The 17,845-nt window shown below is 39.9% G+C and overlaps 1 protein-coding gene across 8 annotated transcripts; it reads left to right on the forward strand.

Annotated features, from left to right (window-relative positions):
- Positions 1 to 7,416: 7,416 nt before the first annotated feature.
- On the forward strand, positions 7,417 to 17,016 carry LOC147504709 (uncharacterized). Of its 8 annotated transcripts, none has more exons than XM_086557490.1 (6): positions 7,417 to 7,519; positions 10,860 to 10,988; positions 12,402 to 12,620; positions 12,734 to 12,862; positions 15,394 to 16,205; positions 16,275 to 17,016. In XM_086557490.1, exons 5-6 carry the CDS (start codon positions 15,495 to 15,497, stop codon positions 16,587 to 16,589), a joined length of 1,026 nt encoding a protein of 341 aa, XP_086413616.1. In that variant the 5' UTR covers positions 7,417 to 7,519; positions 10,860 to 10,988; positions 12,402 to 12,620; positions 12,734 to 12,862; positions 15,394 to 15,494; the 3' UTR covers positions 16,590 to 17,016. The 8 variants fall into 8 exon arrangements, with proteins under 8 accessions (XP_086413616.1, XP_086413614.1, XP_086413611.1 ...); XM_086557488.1 differs by lacking the exon at positions 7,417 to 7,519 and adding an exon at positions 8,260 to 8,820 and having other exon boundaries at positions 10,834 to 10,988; XM_086557485.1 differs by lacking the exon at positions 7,417 to 7,519 and adding an exon at positions 8,260 to 8,820.
- The last annotated feature ends 829 nt before the right edge of the window (positions 17,017 to 17,845 follow it).

Genomic DNA, 17,845 nt, shown 5'->3' on the forward strand with positions numbered 1-17,845 from the left:
TTTGATTGCTCTCAAAATTAGGTTTCTATTCAAGACTTGATTTTCCAAAACCTAACTTTTATTTTTATAGTAATCTGAAATTTCAGTGCGTCTGCGAAATTTCGTGCTTACTGTAGAAAAATCAAAACCCAACATATTTAGGCATGAGCGCATGCGCGCTCTTGGCAAGGCCAATCTAAGTGCGCGCCCTCTTATTTTTCCAGTTCCCAAACTCCATTAGACATGTTTCATGAGAAGTTGAAAAAAAAACTATATTCTTTCACAGCAAGGGCGCGTACACGCCTTGGTCACAACCAATCTGAGCGCATGCGCGCTCTGACTTGTTCACACAAACAGTACCTGTTTTCTCTTCTTCCTCATGTGAGAGATAACTCCAACAAAAATCCCAACTTCCGAGAAGAGAACATCTTTCCTCTACTTTCAATGTATATACTTCGTATATATAGCTATTATGTATTTATTTGTACATACTTTTATATATATACTTCCTGGATTTTGTATTCCATTAGTTCCATTAGTTATTGTGGTGTAAAGAAGTGTAAATTTTATCGAAAACGGATTTCTGTTATTGGTGTTCATTTTGTACCAGCGAACTTCTCCAAGTTACAAATACATATGAACAAAATGAGTGTACATTTGGGGTTTTGAATTATTTATGTGTAGTTTTGTGTATGTGAAAACGAAATCACATCTAGCAACTACATATGGTGCAGCTTTAACGATGGGCAAATTTATGAACGAGTGTGGATCCCCGACAACTAGCTACTAGCTACTGAGATAAAATTTTAGCAACTGCACTGCTAGAATAAAGTGTCGAGTGTCGCACAAAGCAAACCAATAACATTCTCCATAATCCATATAGAACTGTCTTGCCCAGTGCTCACATAAGTGCGCATGGAGTGCGTTATTTAAAGAGACATTGAAGAAGTGCTAAAAAATAATACTCTAGGGGAGCTAAATGGGCCTTGAGAAATCTAGTCTACCGTTATAGTCCATTCAGGCTTTCAGCTATGTAACAATTGTAGCCCACCTCTTTCTTTTCAATAAGACGTACCACGTACTAGCTCATGATAGTACAAGTTCATACAATTCAGGACAGTTAGTACAAAGTACAAAAAATCCACTGATACCGACCAAGATAACAGGAAGAGGTCAAATGAAGAAGGTATATATGTAAGAATTTAAGAGAAGAATGCACTGAAGATATATACCAATCAAGATGATGAAAACATCATTGAGTGCAGCGTTGATCAACTTAATCTCAGCCTTCTATCTATGAAGTGGTTTTGTTTTTATTGCTGTAGTATAGGGGGTTGGTTATTAGTTCACCAGCGCTGCACTCGATTATGCTTTCAACTTATTTTGGAGCAAATGTTCACTTCTTGAACCGTCCTTGAATTTCGTCATCTGTAACGCCGCATCAGGTCACATGGTACTATTTACTGTTATTATGCGGCATAAAGTAGACCATATCTTTCATGTACTTCTTTTCTTCTTCTGATATGAAAATATGTTTGTATTAGAAGCAAAATTTATATTTTACCATAGAGAAACATGGTATACAACGAGTTTTCTTCCTGAAGGTAGATAGTGGGACAGATCATTAGTCGTACTTACTTGGCAGAAAGAGAACCTCCCTTTCCTAGGTCTCCTAATTCTAAAGACCAAGTCAGTCGAGGGATGACTAGTTTCTATTTTACAATGCCAATTACAAAGAACGGGCTCAGAATATAAGAGATTTAGGAAAAGAGACTACTTGTTGGTTTCATTCAAATTTCGATGTCCGCATTCTTTCATTAGACTTGGGGAAGAAATTAAATTCGGAATGTAAAAGTTGACATTGACGTGATGTGAGATAGGAAACACCTTGGCCCCGGTCACATGCATTGGTAGTTTAATCGGCCACTCATCAAATTGCATTGGCAACCCCATAAAAAAAATATCATAAATTTACCATTTTCTTAAAAAAAATATTTTGTATTGGGTCCAAGCCTAGCAACCAATCCAACATGTCTCACCATGTTGAAGCCACTGGGTCGTTTGAGTATAGACTCAAACGGTTTCGCCATATCGTTTGAGTGTACACTCAAACGGTCTCGCCATATCGTTTCAGTGTACAATCAAGCGGTCTGCACGTGTCGTTTAAGACAAAGCTCTTGGGTTTTTAGCTATACAATATGATGGGATCGTTTGGGCAGTCTCCACGACAACATGCTGGGTTGTTTGGGGATTCTATTAGGCGACATAGCTAGGTCGTTTAGACTAAAAAAAATTGAGAAGTTCATTTTGTTTTTTAGTCACTTTCATATCCCTGATTAAACGATTAATTCCAAACACAAATTCCACTTTTCTTATACATAAACACCAACACACAAACTATACAAAGAATATTCAAAAAAAAAAAAAAACAAACAAACAAACAAACAAACAACAAAGACATTCAAACGACCTCATTGGATCGTTTGAGCCATATACAAAACGACCTCATTGAATTGAGTGGTTTTGGGCACTTTGAAAACGACCTCACTGGGTCATTAGGGTTTTTTTCAAACAATAATTCAGTTTGGTACTTCCAAACAACCTTATCAGTATTCAATGGGTTTCTAAAACATCTACCCGCTTTCTGTTCATCGAATGGAGTTTTCCGAAAGGTATGTATGTTTTATATGGTGCAAATCAACATGTGTTCATGCTATTTCTTTTCTTCACTAGGAATCCACAAAGTTAGTTTCTCTTCTAGCACAAATGCATATCTTGATCAAGTCAACATTGGAGGTGTCTATTATCACTCCTAAGTTACTCTCGCCTTTTCTTCAAAAATCCTCTGGGCAATCTATTGGAATTCCATACTTCTTTCGTCAGTCAATTAAATAGCCTTTACAAGCAACACTTGATGATTTACGATTTGAAGGTTCTTAACAATGGCGAGATGAGAGAAAACTTTTTTTTTTTTTTGCTTTTTTGCTTTTTTGGGTTCAGAACTCGCGAAAGAGATGATACCGGTTAGAACGATTGCAAAAATGAGTAACCGGTATACGTTGAGGTGTGGGGGTGTATTGGGCTATTGATATTGGACTTCTTGTTGGGCTTGGGCTAGAGGCTGCCCAATCTAATTCGGTGGGTGTAGGATACAGGGCCCTACGCATTCTGAGACCCGAGATAGGTCTGGTTCTAGGGACTCAATTTGATTTAACTCAATTTTGACTCACTTTTCCAGCCATAGGATCTTCTCAATCTAACGGATCTAATTGAACGAGTCTACCACATTCACTTACTATTGTTGGATGATGTCGTGTAGGACCATCAATACTTTAATTACGTTTTATTTTCCCTTGGACGCCTCATTCCCTAACTTCTATATCACTCTTCTTCTCCAACTAGCACCATTCTTACAATGAACTCTCCCACTACTTCCATCTCTAATTCAAATACGGGTTAACTAGTATTACCTCCCACTAAGTCAAAGGTATGAACACTTATTGTTCATAATAAAATGACAAAATGGTAAAATCGGAAAATACTTATTTTAAATCCGAGTCATTTGTCCTTGAGGGTTATTTTCACGGAATGGTATAACTGGCATTTAAAAAAAGTAAAAGGGTCGGACCAACTTATTTTGTCCTTGAGGGTTCCTAATTTTGAAATAGTGGGTTCGTGAGTTATTTTTCCCCAAAATTTGTCCTTGTGAGTTACTCACAAAAAAACTGCGTCCTCTAGAGTTACATTTTATCCAAATTGGACCTCTGGACTATTTTCTTGTACTCGTTAACCCTTAAAATACTTGAAACAACCAAAAATTAATTTTTAGTTTAATGGCAGATTAATTTTTCGGAAATCGCATTTTTTTTCAAAGAATTTGGAGCTTAAATTAACTGTTTTTGAAGCATTTGTTGTGCATGATTTTGCAAGAAGAGGAAAAACTCTAATAGAGGAGAGGAGGTTTTTTTAGGGTCCTTTCTATTTTTGCGTTTGGTAAAAAGTCTTATCGTAACAAATGGTGATATTTGTGTTTGGTCAAAAGTCTTATCGTGAGTTTGTATGGTGATATTTGTGAGTCTGTCCTCCTGTACAAGTCATTTGAATGTTGAATGAAATTTGTTATGGAGTGCCTCTGTATGATTTACCTTCAGAACACGACATCTAATTAGTAGATTGAGCTCTATTATTTCTTTGCTTCTTGATATAATAAGAAGAGAATGGGGCGAGAAAAAGAAGAGACTCGGAAAATAGAAATAAGGGGAAAAAAACGTAATTAAGGGTTGTTGCATTGTTGATCCAAAAAAGTAAGTGAATGTGGGAATACTTATTTAATCAGATCCATTCAGTGTTCACGATTCTGAACCGAATGTCGGAATTCCGTCAGATATTTCGATTTTTTTTCTTTAAATGGCAAAAACAATATAGGGTCGAAATATTGATGATTCTAAAATTAGTTAAAATCAAAATTATGATATGGGTCGAAATATTGTCAATTTTGATTTTCCAGATTTTTGGAATTTTGAAAATTTTGAAATCTTAAACTACGAATTAGTTAGATTGAGAAGATCCTATGGCTAGAAAAGTGAGTCAACATTGACTTAAATAAAATTGAGTCCCTAGCTAGCTAGAACCGGACCCTTATGAGATATCAGGGAGTGACTCTCAAGGACAAAAATGCCGAAAAAGTAACTCTCAATGGCACTTTTTTATTTTTGTAACTCACAAAGACCGGATAGATGAAAGGTCAAGTATACTCTTGGCGCAAAATAAAACACGGATCGGGTAGATGAAATGTCAAGTATACCCCTGACGCAAAATAATTAACGTCCCGGCCCAGACGAAACGACCAGGTGTATTTAGTATGAACATTGAATGTTCATAATTATTGGGTATGAACATTGATTGGGTATGAACATTTAATGATCACAGCCCTTTGAGTATGAACATTGATTGAGTATGAATATTCAATGTTCATAGTCCTTTGGGTATGAACATTCAATGTTCATAGTGAACATTCAATGTTTATAGTCTTTGGGTATGAACATTCGATGTTCATAGTCCTTGGTCCTTTGGGTATGAACATTCAATCTTCATAGTCCTTTGGGTATGAACATTCAATGTTCATACATTAATATATTGTATAAGGTACATTCACCTATTTGGATATGAACAATCATTGTTCATACACCAGCAGAAGGTATGAACACTCACTGTTCATAGTAAAATGACAGAAAGGATAAAATCGAAAAATATTTATTTTAAATTCGGGTTATTTGTTCTTGAGGGTTATTTTCACAGAAGGGTATAACTGACATTTTTAAAAAATATAAAAAGGCGGGGCCAACTTATTTTGTCCTTGAGGGTTACTAATTTTGAAATAGTGGGTTCGTGAGTTACTTTTCCCCAAAATTTGTCCTTGTGAATTACTCACAAAAAACCGTGTCTTCTAGACTTTATTTTCCTCAAAATTGGGCCTTGGGACCAATTTCTTGATGAGATATAGATATTTTTGTGCCTTAGTATGCTCACAGAAGCAAACACACACATACACACGCACACTAAATGCAAGCGAAAATGAAGTCAATTATTGGAAAAAAAAATAATAATAAAATGATTTCTCGTATAAAAAAAAAACACTAAATGCAGGCGACAGACACACATACACATGTACACTAAGTGCAAGCGTTCACAGGATTGCAGTTTTCTTGGGGATAAAACCGGTTACGACAAAATTCCAAAATAATAAACCCAAAAACCAATTTCATTTCAAACACAATGTTAAGGAAAATTGTTGACTCTTGTTAAAAAAGACAATAATACCCCTAAAACTAAATACAAACCCTTGTAATTCCCATATTCTCTCAAAAACAAAACCCCTAATTGTTTTAACAACAAAAAAAACACAACAATATTTGACAAATCTCGAACCAAAAAATCCCAATGTAGATCTCGATCAAACTTGAAGATCGCAACGAAAACCTAATTCTCCCTATCATACTTGAAGATCTTGTTAAGGAATTCCAAGTTGTAGTTGAAGATTATAAAGAAAGCATAGACTTCCATATTTTGGAGAAATCAATGTGCAAGATGTTGAATTTTTCAACAAATAGTGATGAACACATGTATGGAAGATGAAACTGAAAAAGAAGATAATGGAGATAATGGAGATCAAGAGTATAAAGTAGAAGATGGTAACATATCAAAAAGTTAGTTTATCATGTTTGGTATGCACATGTGTCTGTACATACTAAGCATCACACATATGAAGCATCAGAAGAAAATGGTATACACAAGTGTCTGTGCATACCAAGCATCATAAGAAATGGTATATGCAGGTGTCTAGGCATACCACCTTCGGTATATATGCACAGACGTTTGTGCATACCTAAGACACCTGTGCATACTATTATTTGTGATGCTTAGAATGCACAAGTGTTTGGGCATACCACCTTAGGTATATATGCACAGATGTCTGTGCGTACCATTCCTTGTGATGTTTGGTATGTACTGACATCTGTGCATATTAAGTATCACAAAAAACTTGTATGCACGGGTGTCTATGCATACCTTCATAATGCCCAACAATAAATTCAATCTCGAATTACTCAAAAAACTCAATTCTTTGATGAACCTAACAAAATCCAAGCTAAATTGAGATGAAATCTAACATAAAAAGTAGAGTTGGGTAAAATCTAGCACTACACCATTTGGGTGAATTGGCCACAGTTAGAATTTATCATTAGTAACAGTTACACATCCGTTACGAAGTTAATCACACTTATAATCCGTTAGCAATACTCTCAACTGTTGCTAAATTAGTTGAATTATTTTCTAACATTTATGCAGATATTTAGTGACGTTTAGAGATATGTTAGAAACTAAGAAAAAAACAAAGAAATACGAAAAAAAAAAAAATGAACTCAAGCGGGAGTTTTTCACTTTTCGCGCTCATCTGAAAAATAGGAGAAAACAATGAGCTTGGACGAGTTATTCCTCACTAGCAGGTGAGTCGTCCTCTCCACTTCTTCCCTCTTGTTCAAATTATTTAGGGGTTTCGATTTTGTATGGCTAGGGTTTCGATATTTTCATTTTAGGGTTAATTGTTCGATCTATTGAGCAAATGATCTCTTCCACTGAAGTAAGTAATTGTTGGTCACGGTTTTAGGGTTTTCCTTATCTGCCGAGAGCATTTTTAATTTTTGGTCGCTTGTTTTTAAAGAATCCAATGCTTGATTGTTTTAAAATGAAAAAAAAAAAATGACATTTTGATTAAATTTAGTTAAAGATTGATATCTAAGTTTCTAAGTAACAAGTTTATCTCTGTTTCTTAAGGTTCTAATTCAGATATCAAAACAAGCTTATAGCTTTTCCAAATCTGTTCATAAGGTACCAATTTCTCTTATTGGTTGTTGCTTTGAATTTCTAATGCTTTGAATTCATGATTTGGGGTTCAATATTCTAAAATTTTGAAGGTGCTTGTTGTCGTTGCTGTTCTTGCTTCTTACTAAGTGTTTGATCTGCTCAAGGTAACAACCCTAAGGTAGTGTTTTTGACATTAAGATTTTAGCTTATGGGTTTGGTTAAACTTTAAATTTTTAAGTAAAATATTGCATCTTTATAGCTTCATATATGGTGTTCTCATGTTCAGTTTATTGTCAGGTTTTATAATCAGTGAGGTTTTTCTAAATAATATTGGCATTGTTTGATAGATAATATAAGCGAAAAAATATTCTTGTAGCTTAATGTAGGACTGTCTTGGACTAGAGCATTAGATTCACATCAAAAAATAAAATCATCGTTAGCAACTAGTAATTACTTGTGCTTCAACTTTAAGTTCAAGCTTCAGTTAATGAAGTATAGTTTTGTGTTGGTGTGAACGGCTTTTTTTGTTTGGAATGTGGTTTCATTACTCATGCTAAGTCTTGCATCACATAACACTTTGTATATTATTAAGGCAGATAAATTGTCATCTTATTTTATTTTTCTGTGGACTTTCCAATATAAAACTTTTGGTCTTTGATGTCAAGGTTCGGTTTGGATCAAATAGCTATGTATATTACTTGATATTATTGTGCACAGGCTTATGCATTTCTGGGGTTGAGATATTTATCCCGATGTGTTATATGCACATTAAACAAGCTAGGTCTTCTTGTGGCCTTCAGTTTGGTAGTGTCTTTTTGGTACTAGGCTAAAGTTTTTTTTTTTTTTTTTCCATTGTTTTGTTGCTTATCCATTCTCTTGAATATAAGTCCTTAGTTTCTTTCCGGTGGTAGTAAGATTGTTGCTTAGTGGATATTTGTTTAGTCAAGGATATTTGTTGCATTATTGTGAAATCATTATTGGATATTATATGGTGGCTTATTTTTTTTATATTTATTTGATTTTATTGCTTAAGAAATAGGTGGTATGATGTAGGACCACTAGTAAAGAAATGGGCTTTGTGACTGTTGCATCTAGAACCGTCACAAATCCTTTTTCTAGGAAAGGGTTCATGTATTGACGATTATATGTGACTATTCTCCCAAAACAGTTACATACTCCCTCACATTATGTCACCGTCGTATATGACCTATTTAGTTTTCGGTCCCATGGGCCACAACTCCACTAAAAATAACTACTTGGATACACAAACGCGTTTAGACTCCTGCTTCCTTTGCAAACCTAATTCACCCCCTTCCTGATAATTCCTACAGTTTCATCTCAGCCACTTGTCCCCATCCATCTTTAGTACATATTCTTTCCATCTCGATCCTGTCCTCTCCACTTCATCTTCTCGTTTTCAACAAGCCATAACCATTCTTCTCACTCGAGCTCGAATCCGAATATAAGATAGTGGAATGGGTAAGTTTTGATTTTCTTCTCTCTGTTCATCTCTTCATGTTATTGAACTCCAACATATCCAGTTTTTTTTATTTTTTTAATGGGTTGGGAATTTCAGATCTATGGTGTTAAGCTTTGATGCCTGGCTTATGTTTTGTTAGGTCTTTCTCAGTCTTCACTAGCTAATTGAACCATAAATGAAAGAAACCAAAAAGTTTCAATTTTTTTGTGAAAAACTTGTGGAAAAGAAGACATTCTTGTAATGAACATTACAAACTCCAAACTTATCTTGCAATGAACATGTGGCTAATACTAATTTGATTAAAGGTTCTTTGGAGGTATATGGGCGCACCACGGTTGGTGGGAAGTTTGTATTGGGATTTGCCGTAATCGGTGGTCTATTGCCACGGCTCTCATGCCTATTGCTTGCTAAACTCGTTTTGCCTTTTTGCTTGTTGTCGTGCATTCATGGGGATTAGTGAGGCCAGTTTTATAACTTAATATTCCTCACATTTTATTTTTGCTTTAGCATAAATTTCATATCTTATAGTCTCGCTCGTTTGGCTATGTGTTCAGTTAATACCTTCGTGGTGTTGCCATGCCTGCAATGAATAATATTCTATCAAAGTGGGTTCCTGTAGCGAAAAGAAGTCGGTCGTTAGCTCTGATATATAGTGGGATCTTGGGATGTACCTTGGTTCAAGAACTGGCCTCGCATTATCCCCTTTTTGATACATAAGTTTGGATGGCCATCGATTTTTACTCCCTTGGCTCTCTTAGAACCGTGTGTGGTTTGCTATATGACCTAGTAAGGTAAATTCCATCTCGAGGGAATTCGGTCCTCTTAGTTATTACTTAATTATGTTTGTCATCAGTGTTTTTTTCACCAAGTCTCTTGTGTTGCATATGGATATTTATAGCATATCAAGTTTAGCTTCCTAATAATCTAATAGAAATCCTCACAATATATATTTCAATCAACAAAACCTCACGAGTCGCACCAATCCCTATGGATATTTTGTTGGCGATGTGTTTTTTCAATAAGTTTCTTGTGCTAGACTATGGATATTTTTAGCATATCAAGTTTCATTGGCTTCATAGTAATCTAACAGAAATCCTCGAGAATATCTATTCCAATCAAGAAAATTTCACAGCTCATGGGTCATCACCAATCCATCCGAATATCCCTTCCAAATAATAATAGGCATTTAAATAAGAAACAGAAATCATAAGATTTAATGTTCAAAGCAGATAAGGCCACTAAGCAGATGGGCCACTAACCTATGAAGCACGGACACTGACACGCGACACGGATATGACACGACACGGATACGTGGACACGACATCATTCAAAAATTACGTGGACACGGATACGTAGGACATGGATACGTCATGGACACGTTAAAGAAAAAAAAATATATATATATATATATATATTTTCATGAAATTTAACCCTCTCCACTAAGTTTAAATCAAAATATGAAAACTAGTTTTGAACATGTATAACTCTAAAAGATTAAACAACATACATGTCCAAAAATGCAAGCTAATGCCAACGAAAGAAATAACAATTACAGAAGATTCATAACAAATATATATAAAAACTTAAAAAGAACTTGGCAATCATCAAAAGTGTGCAGTTGTGCATTGTGCCTCCTTATTTCAAGAGTGAAATAAAACTCCTACCAAGTCATGTTTTCTTTTAAGTATTTTAATCACTTTTTTAAAATTTAGAGTAAAATGTAGAAGTGTCCCCCGTGTCCCCAATGTGTCCATGGAGTGTCGGAAATTCTATAAATTAATTAATAAATCCGACACTCCAAATCGAGTATCCGACGTCATGTGTCGGAGGCGTATCGGGGAGTGTCGGTGTCGGATACGTGTCCGACACGGATACATTACCCTTAGAGGAGTGTCCGTGCTTCATAGCCACTAACGAAAAACTATTATGTCATGGTCTCATGGATAGCTTATATAATTTACAAAATAAACTTGTACCATGGATTAGCTTCACTATTTCCTTTCAATGACCAGGTTTTAATTTGGCTACTGATGCATAGGCACACAGCTCACCACTAGAGGACCCTCAACTTAGCTTTGATGAAAATAAGCTTATTGTCGGTGGCAATGATGCGATGGAGCGAAATACTTTCATTCTTCTCATGTCGATGCCAACGTACTATAACCAGGTAAAGCTTTTATATTATTTCTAGGTTCATGCTTGATTTGGTATGTGGTTATGAAAACCACTGAAGCTAAGCATTTAGGTAGGAAGTGTGGAACATGGACCCTCTTAATCACCTATTTCATGTCTAGCTTTCAGAAAAGATCACTCAACCATTGTTGTTTGTGTTGGTATTTTTCTTTTTCTTTTATGGGGAGGGGAAAAGAGGGGAAGTGTTGTCAGAAACTTCAGTAAACAAAGCTAAGAATGTCATGAAGCTTATAACCAATGGACTTGCTATTTGAATAATGTTATAATGATACACTTTTACTTCCCCTGTCCCCTAACCTAGAGAGGGAGGAAATGGGGCAATAAATAACTGTAAAAATCTCGGGGAAAAAAAAATCATAAGCTGTCACTAGGTTTGGCCCTGGATGTCTTGATGTATTACCTTGGCAATCTCGGCCTTTTCAAGTCTTATAAGCCTTTTCTCTGTTGTGTTTTGCGTGTTTACTGCACAATCACATATATTTTACTTGCTATATTCTAGGTAAAGCATTTCTGAATATATCTATCAGCTCTTAAATTGAGGCAAGCTTGCTTATTGGCATGGTCTGAGTTTTAGTAGACTTGAAACCTAGAATCACCTGATATGTTCTGTAATGCTTGATTGATGCCAGATTTATTATCTGCTGGTATAATTTGATCTGATTTGTGTAATGAGAACTGAGAATCTAAAAGCCGATAGAGCTGGAAGACGATCCCTTCTTTTGGTACGTGGTAGTAATAGTCTGCCTCTAGCTTAGAATTTTAAAGTATCACTCTTTGATGAATATAAGGCCTGATGATTTGCACTTGTAGACTTCGGAACAGGGTTAGTCCTCTGGCTGTTTGATAGCTACTCTTTCATTCTATTTGAAGGTCTTTGGTACTAAAGTTATTTATGTTCTAAGACTCCTTTTCTTGTAAATGGTTAGCCTTCTTCATCTATTTGTTGTTTGAGTGAAATACTTTATGTATCCAATCTATTTTGATCATATCTATTTGTTACTCTATATTCAATGCAAGTTAGAAAGAGAGCACTGAATGGCCAATCTTACGGGAATTCGAGGTTGTCGTTTAATGATGATATGGAAAATTGAAGTGACGAGGATGAGGAAGATAACATTAAGCTTTTCTTTTCTTTTTTTTTGATACAATGTCTGTTAGCATTGCTCAGCATGTATACTTGTGTACTTGAAAGCTTGCTTGTTGTCTATTCTGATATGTATTTTTCAAACTAGTACAAGAGAACTTTGAGATTAAGATTGTGCACTCCATACATGGGGAAAGTAATGGATATGAAGGGGCACTGTTTACTGACTTGTAAAAACGTGCTTTGTCAATGCTTCATTATGCTTGTTCTTGATTGTTTGGTTACATTGCTAATACTATATAGAATCTCGGCGGGGTCAACCAAATGAGTCCCGTGAGTTGGAGTCGTTTAAATCTGTTGGTTGGAACACAATAAAATCATCAAGTGAGTCCCCTAGAACCGGTAACTGGAATTCATTGGAATCTCAGGAGACTCCCCAGATGGAGCCTTCTGATCCAAGGGTAAAAAAGGCTGAAGAAACAAAGGCAGGTGGCTGGAGTGGAAATGACAGACATACTCAAGGTAAATATATTTACAAACCAGAATGATACTACTACTTTGATCGAGTTTATTAGAGTTATGGTCTTATGGCAGGAAATTTTCGATTATATTTGATGGTTGTTTCTTTTGGACAGGTATTGAATTGAAAGAATAAGAATTTAATACTTGTGAATCTTGGTGGTGCAATGGCGGCGAATGTTACAGGACAGCCATGCCCATTACCAATGAAGCGGGCGACATCTGATCTAGTGGAGTATTCCAAGGTGACAATCCTCTTCATTTTTCACTCCCTCTTATCATTTTGCAAATATGTCTTGTACTTTTCGTCTCCCACTCTTGCGCTTCTTCTAAAGCCTATGAGAAAGCCTCGTGTAATCGCTGAGATTATTGTAAGTATTTTCTGTTGATTTTAATTACATTACCTTGATTTCTATTCTGACAATTTTTAAGAATGAAGATAAAAAATTACTGGGTTGACAAATATGCAATTAAATTAGGCGAGTTTTCCTAGTCATTAGCCAAGTCAAACTTGAATAATAGTGCATTGATGCTTCTTGAAAGCTAAAAGCTAAAAGCATAATACATGTATGATCGACATATATCTCTATTTGCTGTTAAAATTGTATTATTTGATGGAATTTACATAATAAAATACTTTGTTTTCTTTAATGTTAGATGCTTTCTTTACGTAATGCCGGGAGGTGTATTGCTAGGACCATCGCTGATAAATCTCATTTTCATCATGTTTTTCTTGCCAAGCTAGAGCCTCCACAAGTCTTTGGATACTACTTTAGCCAACATCGGTCTTCTCTTGTTTTGCTTCCCCGGTCGGCGGAATGAGACCCAAAGTCCGTACGTCAAACTGGAAAGAAAGCCTTTGCCACTGCTGTTGCAGGGATTAGCGTACCATTTGCTTTAGGAATTGGAGATTCTTTTACTCCCCGTAAAACTATTTCCAATGGTGTAGATGTATGAACATCCTTTACAACCTTTAATCTTCTATGTCCTAATATTCTCCCCCACTCTCCACTCTCCTCTCTCCCTCCCTACTGTTCCCTTTTATATCGCCATCCCGTCTCTCTCGTCCCTTGATCTTTTTCTCATCCTCTGGTCCACCTCCACACACTTGTCCCTTTAGGGTTCCGCGGCCCGACTTCGGTACTCCCCCTCCCTTTTTCCTTACGTTGCCTCTCTTTTGACTCTGACCACCCTATTCTCCCATGCTCCTGTACAGCCTGACCACTTTTTTAGAGCCGCGGCCTCGATCCAGTGTTTCGCGCCTCCCCTTTCTTATATTGTTTCGTGCCAGCGGACATGCCACCTCAGTATTCCAAAAAGGGGTTGATACAGATGCCCCCTCTCGGACTGCGGATCCGAACGGATTCGTGGGCCGAGACTCCTCTGCTGTCAGACTACCGAGCTGTCTTGTCACCCATCAGTCATTCGAATCTTTCTGACAACAACGCTACCTACTGCCTTGACCCTCGGGCCCTTACCACGCGTCCTTAGGCACGTGCTTTGCGGCGCATGCTTCACTAGCCCTGTCTCCTCGATTTTGGCGACGCCACGCGATTACTATTGATTGGCTCGCTTTGCCACCTGTGCCCCCCCTCAATTTGCCGTTTTACCCTCGACTCTTAGAATCCCGCCCAACTCCTTTATTACTCATTCCTTCCTCTTCCCGACTCCTTACCTTTCATCTTGTTTATTGCCTTCCCAACTTTCCTCACACCATTTTTCTTTTGCTTACCTCCTTCCCTTCGTCCTACCCACTCCGGTGAAGCTTTCCTTGCATCTCACTTCCGCTCCACACGACGATCGCCCTCTCTGTTCAGGTTTGCATCCGTATCCCTTACTCTCCTTTTCTTTCTAGCGTAAGTTAGCTGGTCATTTTTTGGTTTCTTGTTCTTTTGTTCCCCTTTCTTTTCTTCTGCTGTTCATTTATCACTTTTTCCCCTCATCTAGTCTCGTTCATCGCACCCTAGTCCCATGTCAGGTTCTGAGTCTGGTGGCTCCTCTGCTGCCAGATCGACTAGATCTGTGTCCCCGACCTCCCGATCATCCGACTCCGCGTCAGAATCGGGATCTTCCGGTCCTTCCGCGGACCACCCCGAATCTATTTCCTTAGATTCAACCCTTGGGGCTGTTGTTCCATCCACCTCAGGTAGACCTTCTGCACTGCCTCCTCCTCCATCCCAATCGCCGGACCCTAATCGGCAGCGGTAAAGAGGCGCCTCGACATCCCCGAGGATGTAGTCCTGGAACATGTGCCTGGGGTCACCCATTTCCCTCATTTAGTGCCGCCGTGGCCAGGGTTCCTGGTAGCAATTGTGGGGCAAATAGCGGCTGGTCTCCGCTTCCCCTTATCCTTGTTAGATGTTGCAGTCTGCAACCATTTCAACATTCCGCTGTGTCAAGGCATCGGCAACTTCTGGCAAATCATGTATGCTGCCAATTACTATAATACCACGAACACCCCTTGCATTTTCCTTCAAAACATCATTTCCCACTATTTTATCAAGAAGAGCACCAAGCTCGGGAGTGTGGGGTACCAATCTTTCTGCGTGCGTATGCAGAAGAAGTCTTTTGTTATTCGCGTCACCTCCTCCGACAAAGTCTGACATCATTATCCCCTCTACGTATCTGGGAACTACCTCTCCGCCGCTCTTCCCCCTGAACTGTCTTTGAGGCACTCCCATTTTATCTGTCGCGGTGAGTCGAGTCGAGTCGAATGCTTTGTTGGTTCTTTCTTTTACCATCATCTCCTTGACATATCTCTATCTTCTCTTTTCAGGTTGGAACCCGGATTCCCACTCCCAGATCTACACTGGTGTCACTTCGGAGATTTTCACCGGACTCCGCAGCCTAGGGGACGGCCAGTGCGTCGTCCTCGGCATGGACCCTGACAAAGGGAGTCCACTCCTTCGAGATCCATCCCTGAGAGATATTGGTAAATACCGTGGCCCTCTGTACCTTTTGCCCCCGCCCAAAGAGAGGAAACCCAAACCGTCTCCCCCCAAGAAACGGAAGGCGAAACCCACCGCTCATCGGTCTTTCGGGTACACCGCCAAGATCTCTCATAGTCAAGTACTAGCCCGCAAGGCCGCAGCCTCTCAGACCCGTAAGCCCCCCTCTGCTATTGCCCCTCGATCCTACTCTTCCATAGCTGACTGGGACGACGATTTTGATCCCCCTGCAGGCACTTTTGACAACATGGACGTCACCAAACTCAAGTTGTGGGACAGCGATTCCGATGGCGATGCGCCTGCCAATGCAGCCTTCGAGGGCCCTCCTGCTAAGAAGGCCAAGACCACAGCTCCTGCTGCCCCCGCACCGTCCTCTAGGCCTTCATCACCGCGGCTATCCTCCCGCCGCTCTGGTAAAAAAGCGATCCAGATTGGTCCTTTGCCCGACGGGCCCGCGGAGCTCTGGCATTCTCGCTTCAAAGCCAAGGACTGCGATGCCACTACACGTGACTCCGCTCTGGATAACCCAGCAGTGGCTGCGTCCCTCTTTTTCGGCTCCCATCTCCCTAGGGACCAGGCGTATGGGGATTCTGGCTCCTTCGCTTCTCACCGAGCATCGATCTATACAGGCTGGGAACGGGTACGCATTGCATCTATCTCTTTCCTTTCTTTCCTATTCCTTATTCTCTAACTTGACTTGTGTCTTCAGCTGAGCTTGGACGTGGGCTATGTGATTCGCGGCTTGACCAATACTCTGGAGGCATTTGACTCTGCGAAAGCCGAGATTCACAGGCCTAATGGGTGGAAAGCAAAATGCGCTCAACTTGAGAAGGAGCGGGATGAGGCTCGTCTCGCTGCCCTCAGACACCACAAGGAGTTCCAGCGCTCCGAGGAGGCCCATAAGGATTACGTGGTAGGTGTCACGTCTCAGCTGGAGAATCAGAGGAAGGTCGACAGGGCCGCTGTCCAGGCTGACTTGGAGCAGTCGTTGAACACTTCAAGGTTTTTGCTGCCAAAAAGATAGCCCGGGAACTGAAGCAGCAGTTGGAAGCTCTTGCTGCCGTCGGGTGTCTTCTCCCTGACCCACCTCCTGCCTTGATTTCAACTGATCCCACTCCCATGTCCCCTGCTCCTGAGACGGAGGCCGCCGCCCCTCCTGGGGTGTCTTCTTCCCTTATTGATGTGGATGGATCCGTTGACGGGACAGAGAAGGGCGGTCTGCCATCTGATGCCTCGGGCGAGCCGCAATGAAGTGCGCCTAAGTTTCCTTTGTTGGTTGGCCAAGCCATTTGCATTATTTGTATTTGATATTTTGATACTTCAATTTTTTGGTTTCACCCCCCTGGGTTTGGATTTCTGGGTACTCCCAGCAGACCGCAGTGGGTCTCCTTTCGGTGTTGCTTATGCCTTGTGCAAACTCTCAGTAATTTAAGTGTTCAACTTTTTTGTTTCTTGTCTTTTCGTTACTGCCTTGTTTCGCTGCGGCATTCATCTCCGCCCCTTTTGCTTGGGTGCCGTGGGAGGCCATCGAGTATGCATGCCGTGGAGATGTTGGGGGTAGCTGAGCATGCCTGGGCCACTCAGCTTGACCCCAAATTGATTAAGGAGAGGTTGAGGGCCACCGAGTCAGCCCAGGCCACTCAGCGGGCCCTTAAATTGGTCGTGGAGATGTTGGGGGTAGCTGAGCACTCTCGGGCCACTCAGCCTGCCCCCAAGTTGGCTCAGGAGATGTTGAGGGCTGCCGAGTGAGCCCGGGCCACTCAGCGGGCCCTCAAGTTGACCGTGGAGATGTTGGGGGTAGCTGAGCATGCCCGGGCCACTTAGCTTGCCCCCAAGTTGATCAAGGAGAGGTTGAGCGCCGCTGAGTAACCCCAGGCTTCTCAGCGGGCCCTCAAGTGGGCCGTGGAGATGTTGGGGGTAGCTGAGCATGCCCGAGCCACTCAGCTTGCCCCCAAATTGATTAAGGAGAGGTTGAGTGCCGCTGAGTAAGCCCGGGCCACTCAGCGGGCCCTCAAATTGGCCGTGGAGATGTTGGGGTAGCTGAGCATGCCCGGGCCACTCAGTTTGCCCCCAAGTTGATTAAGGAGATGTTTGAGAGCCGCCGAGTAAGCCTGAGCCACTCAGCGTGCCCCCAAGTCCACCACACATTCCATCATTGATGTAAACCCCTTATCCGCTACTCCTGGCCTAACACACGTGAACGAATGCACATTCATTAGATGGGAAAAATTGGTAATCACTTTCATTACCATAATAGCAAATTCAAAGCAGCATTACAAA

The sequence above is a fragment of the Coptis chinensis genome, chromosome 4, assembly GCF_015680905.1.
Source record: "Coptis chinensis isolate HL-2020 chromosome 4, ASM1568090v1, whole genome shotgun sequence".
NCBI lineage: Eukaryota > Viridiplantae > Streptophyta > Magnoliopsida > Ranunculales > Ranunculaceae > Coptis > Coptis chinensis.